The following is a 6724-nucleotide window of genomic DNA, read 5'->3' as shown; positions in this document are numbered from 1 at the left end:
TTTTTTTTGCTGACATTTGGCTGGGTAAAATGCAAATGACATTCTTGAGCTGCAGCAATTCTATGGGGTTGTGGAAGAGGGGCCCGGGCTCCAAGAATGCCGGGTCTGGAGGCTGATAAGTCACGGTGGCCTTCTGGACCATGGTTGGGTGCTTCACGTGTGGGGGACCCTGGGGAGCAGTGAAAACCAGCCTCCTCAACCCCCCAGGTGGGGCTGGTCTCTAATTCTGGTCCTCAGAGGAGGCGCCTGTAAAACGAATGCAATGGAACAGCAGCTGCTTGTTTTCAAAGGGAGACCGGTTCTGCCCAAGCCTGGTCAGATCTGTTGATTCCACTTCGCCGTCAGACGGGGGAGGCAAAAGTTGGACAGTTAGGTTACCTATTTATCTCTGACTCAAGGCATTGGCCCTTGGCCTGGCAGCTGGGAGTTTCCAGCCGTGGCTCTGGAGTCTGAGGCAGGACGGCCACCAGCTGAGAACAGAAACCCACTCCTCATTTAGCAGCGATAGCCTCTTGCCAGGTGCCAGGACCCCCAGGGGTGGGGACATGGTGGGGGCCCTGGAGGGCCTGGCCTTGTCCAAGCATTATGGGTTGGAGGCGAGACCTGGCAGCGGTGCAACTCGGCCAAGCCAGCGCAAGGGGATCCGGCTCTGGCGCAGCTCCGGGAGGCCCCGCTCCAGATGCAGGGGTCGGGCCGGGACCACGTTGGGCCCGAGAGGACCGCGCCTGGCGGGCCCGGCATGCAGCCAGCTGCACGCTCCTCGGCCGAACCCAGCGCCTCCTCAGCAGAGGCCATGGGGGCCTCAGAGGGTCAGAGCTGGGGCTGGGCGGAAACTCAGCATGACAGACGCTCTGCTTCTCTGGACAGAGGTCGAGGAGGCAACATTCTTTGTTCACTACCAGGAAAAAGAAGGAGTGGAAGACAGATTCAACGCAGAAGTTACAGAATTTATTCTATTTCTCCAAAAGTTGTTTTCCTGTCTGACTCATATACAAAATCGTAAAGCCTTGACCTTCCTGAGCGTGCTGCACCCACGGCCAGTTCTCTCTGGACTCTAAGTGTCCAGGAAGAAACAACAGTTTTCTTCCAGAGAAGCTGGACTCAGGGATGGGGACCAGCTGCCCGAGGCCTTCCCGCAGGGCCCCTGCCCCTTCCACGGGTGGGATCCTGTCAGAGGGCTACTCCCAGTCCCGACGTCTGTGAGGCCTGCGCGACGGGGCTGACGAAGGACAGCGGCTCAGATCCTGACCACCTGGGCGGCAGCACACGGACTCTGCCGCCCCTCGCCGCCTGCGGTCTGCCTCCTGAGGTAGAGTCGGCCGAAGGTGCCCCCCACCTGGCCTTTGGTGAGGCGCCCCGGGTTCACACAGACGCAGCCGAGGATGTCCTGGAGGGGAGGAAAGAGTGACTGTGGGTCTGGAAAGGCTGAAACCATGGGCACGGATGTGAAGAAGCTGGACTCATCTAGGGGTTCAGCCCCAGAGGATGTTATAGAAACTGGAAACAAAGGCAGACGAAAACCATCTTCGGGCCAATGTGTTAATTTATTACAGAAAACTCTGAGTCCCTCTTGTGTCTCCAAAACAAAATAAAGAAGGTGACTCAGCCAATTCCCAAACGTGGAGACAAACTTGCTCTATTGGTTTCACAGCGTGAAAGGTTTACCTCCTGAGGTTGGACTGGCTCTGCTTTGGCAAGAGGAGGTTGATGGGGTACATTCCCCCACGAGAGCCCGAACCTGAACGTGCCCAAGAGCTGCTGGGAGCTCATCTCAGAATTCAGGGAGGGGACAGGCAAGCCCAGGTCACCCGAGGTGGCCATGGGTGAGAACCGTGGTTCGAGGGCCTTCCTAGCTGCCTCCGGGGCTTCCAGGCTGGGCTGCCTGAGCGCCATGCCGTGGGTGGGGTGGGGTGGTGGCAGTGGGCAGCAAGGGCGCATCACTTAAGCATTATACTAACAGATTTGTTTTCTACTCCTACCCCTCCCCCAAAGGAACGAGGCCACTGTCCCCACCAGCAGACCCGAGAGGAGTTAAGTGCCAGGGCTCCAGAAAGGAACTGGTTCTGGCATTGCTGGGAAATGGCTGAGTTCAAACCCACCTTCACGAAGTATCTCAGCTCTGATGGGGCTATGAAGACGTCGGGGGTGACGGGCAGCTGAGCGTAGAGGTAGAAGTTCTCGTAGTCGATGGCCATGTCCTCCTGGGGTGGGTAGAGCGGGTAGTAGCTGCAGAGAGGAAGAGAGAGTCAGCAGCAGCGGACTCGGGAGCCGTCCCCAGATGGACTCCTTCTCTGCCGCTGGTTTCCACGCTGTCACACCCTGCCTCTCCCCGCCTCTGTATCTGGGGGACAGAGCAGGCCTGTCATGCCAGGAGGGAGCTCCCTGGTGGGGCCTAGGGAAGGCTGTTGTTGTCCAGTTGCTAAGTCGTGTCTGACTCTTTGTGACTCCAGGGACTGCACAGGCCAGGCTTCCCTGTCCTTCACCATCTCCAGGAATTTGCTCAAACTCATGTCAACTGAGTCGGTGATGCCATCCAACCCTCTTATTCCCTGTTGCCCCTTTTCCTTCTGCCCTCAATCTCTCCCAGCATCAGGGTCTTTTCCAATGTGTTGGCTCTTTGCATCAGGTGGCCTGGCCAAAGGCTTGGAGCTTCAGCTTCAGCATTAGTCCTTCCAATGAATATTCAGGGTTGATTTCCTCTAGGATTGACTGGTTTGATCTCCTCGCTGTCCATGGGGTTGCAAAGAGTTGGACACGACTGAGCAACTTTCACGTCCACTGGGAAGGTTCTTGAAGTCAAATCTGTCCGAGCTCTGTGACTCCAAAGCACCCCGGGCACGGGCAGGTGCCCCACCGGGCGGGCTCACCTCCGCTGGGTCAGGATGTGTCTAAGAATTCGGCTGAACCGGTCTGAAGTTCCAGAAGAACTGCAGAAGGAAGAAAAGCAAGAAACGGAATGTGGAAACTTGTCTCTCGGCACCTGTTTCTCTTTGGGGAGGATTTCTTAAACTAGAGAGAAGTGATGTGGCCAAGGTGTGTGACAGGAAGTTGCCTCTGGGGAAGTTTAAAGACGTATCTGTAAACAGCTCGGTCTGTTGAGCAGGACACTGGGTTGAGAAGGGGAAGAGCGGGAACTCCTTGTGATCAGGCCCAGGCAGGCCGTCATCAGCCCCACACCGTGCGAGAGCACGTGGGGTCTGCCCCTCGAGGGGCCAGCTGTAGCTGGGTGACCCTTGCACCTCCAACCAGAGCCAACCTGCACACACCCATCTCGCCTAACACACGAATGGCTCCACACTCCTTCCCATCACAGGTAATGGAAGAACTGAACCGCTGAGCCTCAGTTCAACAGACACGGTAGCATCTGATCCCCTGCAGAGTAATACCTTGTTCTGGGAGGGGGAATACCCTCCAGGGTAAATACAGTCACCCCATGCGCATGGACAGCTTGTTTAGGTCACACATGTGGCGAAGGAAGCAAAGTAGATGAATGTCTATGACTAGAAATTAGGGGCAAAGATAGGATGGAAGGGACCCCGCAGGGCCTCAAACACTGCAGACAAATGGTAACAGACACATGCGTGTCCCGCCGCCCCCTGTGGGTGCAGAGAAACTCAGTGGCCAAAGGGTTTGGCAGAAAGTGCTGCTCTAGGGACTGCCCGTTTGAGACTCTGCCCAGCAGGCCTTTGGCCAAGGACAGGACCAGGGTCCAGAGGGCCAGAAACTGCCCGTGGAACGGGAAGCCCCTTCTCACCTACTGATCTCCTCGGCCCCCATGTGGAACAGCAGGTCGGTGGATGTCAAACCAAAGATCACTCCGTTGATGGAAAGGGTGCAGGGCTCGGACACGAGCCTCACTCGCTGGAACGAGAAGGGCGGGGCAGGTGTTAGTGTGTCGCAGTTAGAAACTTCTCCTCTGGGAAAGTGGGGGATCCAGAGGGCTGGGGAGACCACGGAAAGTCCAACACACAGTACATAACACATGTGCTTGTGATAAAGAGAAGCTGAGAGTCAGGCCCTCCATCTCCCCACCCTCCACTTCCAGATGGAGCTGGGTGGTCGCCACCGGCACGTTGCACTCGGCTGCCTGCTGTTACGGAGGGGACGCGTGTACCTTTTTGTCCTCTCGAAGCAGGTCGGAGCAGCTGAAGGGAGGCTGTGGGTACACGGGCTCGTGGTGCACGTCTCTCAGCGACGGGACGATGATGAGGTGGGAGCCGGAGCTGGTTTGCAAAAAAAACATGTCAGAAGAAGGAAGATGAACACAGCTCATAGCCGGGTGACAGATTCCAAGTGTCAGGGCCTCAGACAAGAGCCTGCTTCTAAGGGGGATGCTCAAACAGAGCTCTTCCATGAGGAGGGGCTGCTGTTTCCCCATGGGGTACTGGGTGTGAGAGACGGGCTGTTCTATCACACGACCACCTCGACGGGCTCAGGACATGTTTTCTTGCAGCTCCGCATCATGTTCTACTGAGAGAGGAAGAGGATGACCGGCAGAAAAAGGGAAGACGAGACAGAGATCTAGAAAATCAGGAAGGACAAGGATGTGACCAGAAATCCTCAGAGCCCAGATGGCGCAGTGGTAAAGAATCTGCCTGCCATGTAGGAGACCCGGGTTCGATTCCTGGGTTGGGAAGATCCCCTGGAGAAGGGAATGGCAACCCACTCCAGTGTTCTTATCTGGAGAATTCCATGGACAGAGGAGCCTAGAGGGCTGAAGTCCACGGGTTTGGAGAGTCGGACACAGCTGAGAGACTGAGACATCTTCACCTTCCTCAGACCAAGAGCTGAAGCCAAAGTTCTGACTCTTCACACTGGGTGAACAGATGTGGCTTTTAGGTGTCCAGTTGCCTCCCTGACTGGGGGCTCTTCCCTCGGGAGGGACCAGGCAGGCAGACTGGATCCAGGAAGGGGAGAGATGGTGCATTCTCCCAGAGCCCATGCCCCTTCCCTGCCCCTCCGCCTCACACAGGGAACCAGGGCTGGTTTTTATTCCTCAGCTGACGGTCTGACAAACACGAAAGAGAGATCTACCAGCAACAGTAGGAGCAGAGATGACAGACTTCCCTCTGTGGAGGCTTATAACACAGAAGTGAAGAGAAACCCCGAAACTCTAGGGGCCGACGCCTTATCCTCTCCAGCCACACAAGAGAAGAGGGAAAAAACCCACGTCCTTGATTCCCTCGCTGTCCTTGGCAGAGGGGCCTAAGGTGGAAGGTGTTATTTTGGAGGCATATCTGACATCCGCTGGGCTTCTCTGGTGGCTCAGTGGTGAAGAATCCACTTGCCAAGCAGGAGATTCAGGTTCGATCCCTGTGCATGCTCAGTTGCTCAGTCATGTCCGACTCTTTGTGACCCCATGGACTCGCCAGTTTCCTCTGTCTATGGGATTTCCCAGGCAAGAATACTAGAGCAGGTTGCCATTTCCTATTCCAGGGGATCTTCCCTACCAGGAATTGAACCTGTTTCTCTTGCGTCTCCAGCATCCGTGCCTGGGGAATCCCATGGACGGAGGAGCCCGGCAGGCTACAGTCCATGGGACCACAAGAAACGTTAACAACTTAGCCACTGAACAACACCCACCACTAGCTTTCACTTCTAGCGCCCTCTCTTGCTTAAGACGAGAAGGCTTCCCAAAGGTGGGCACAGGCAGGTACCCACCTGTGCAGGTATAGGGACACAGCTGCCTCTCACGAGGGATAAAGGTGCTGCTGATGCTCACACACGTGCCACTTGTTTGTCACGCCTGCTCAAAGCGTGAGCCGACACTTCTGCAGCGGAAAATCTGAACCTCGAGACCAAGGGTGCTCTGCAAATGAGTTACTGTCCCTTTGCCACTGAGAAGTTCCCTGTGATTATCCAAGACTACCAATTTGGGTGCTGAAGCCTGGCAAACGAGCGAGGGGTGGCCTGGAGGGACAGTGTGTGTTCCAGACCCCCGGGGCTCAGTGTGTGATGGACACAAAGAGCAGAGGTGCAGCCGGCCGCTGTTAAGACGTGGACTTGCTCTGCTTCCTCGCAGGAGCTGGCAGAGCAACAGTTAAGGAGGAAACGGGCCTCCTGCTCTGAGTTATACACGGGTTGTAGGGGGAGGGATCCGCGAGAAAATTCCAACTATGCTGAGCATTGCACAACTTCACACATCATGGTGGGCCGGGCCTCGCAGCCGCTCCCTCAAGCTCCGGGGCTCTGCTGGGCTCCCGGGAGGGAGGCGGCACTTCCTTATGGGCTCTGGTTTTCACTGATAAATGGGCTCAGTGCTCTGTACTGCTGACCCCTCAGAGTAAAAATAAATCCCCCCAAAGAGGGCCATTTTTATACTGTTTGGGGAGGGTGGGCAGCCCCTCTCCCCGAGGCGCACTCTGGCTGCAGATGAAAGTGCCTGGTGGTGCTGGGAGCTCACCCCCAGGGCAACAATGCCCGGTCTGTTCTTTGTGTGGCACTGCTGTCAATACCACATGGGGTGAGGAACCAAAAACAACCCCATCTCAAAGGGAAAGCACCCGGCTGGCGTGCGGGGCGGTCCCTGCCTATCCCGGAGGGGACCCAAGGGCTGACAAAACAGGGACACCAGGCCTGCCCCTGGTTTTCAGGGACTTATCTCCTGAGGAGCCTCCAGGTCTGACAAACTCATTCAGGGTCCCAACAACCCTGGGGGTGCAGAGGGAAGACACCTGTCGTGTCACTTGGAGTGGGGGAGGGAGAAGGGAGTGGCAGGCCCAGC

The 6724-nt window shown here is 56.5% G+C and overlaps 1 protein-coding gene across 1 annotated transcript in view; it reads right to left on the bottom strand.

Moving 5' to 3' along the window:
* Nucleotides 1–926: 926 nt before the first annotated feature.
* Nucleotides 927–6724, bottom strand: part of POLA2 (polymerase (DNA directed), alpha 2, accessory subunit) — a 27552-nt gene continuing 21754 nt past the window's right edge. The window contains exons 14-18 of the mRNA XM_010838049.1: nt 4115–4223; nt 3755–3861; nt 2868–2927; nt 2100–2226; nt 927–1387 (exon numbers count right to left, since the gene is read on the bottom strand). Coding sequence (XP_010836351.1) covers nt 1238–1387; nt 2100–2226; nt 2868–2927; nt 3755–3861; nt 4115–4223 — 553 coding nt within the window. The 3' untranslated portion in view covers nt 927–1237. The remainder of the gene's footprint in view (nt 1388–2099; nt 2227–2867; nt 2928–3754; nt 3862–4114; nt 4224–6724) is intronic.

The sequence above is a fragment of the Bison bison genome, unplaced genomic scaffold (genome assembly GCF_000754665.1).
Source record: "Bison bison bison isolate TAMUID 2011002044 unplaced genomic scaffold, Bison_UMD1.0 scf7180017864089, whole genome shotgun sequence".
NCBI classification, from domain to species: domain Eukaryota; kingdom Metazoa; phylum Chordata; class Mammalia; order Artiodactyla; family Bovidae; genus Bison; species Bison bison.
The sequence above is the reverse complement of the archived record's forward strand: the minus strand, read 5'-3'. Positions and strand labels throughout refer to the sequence as shown.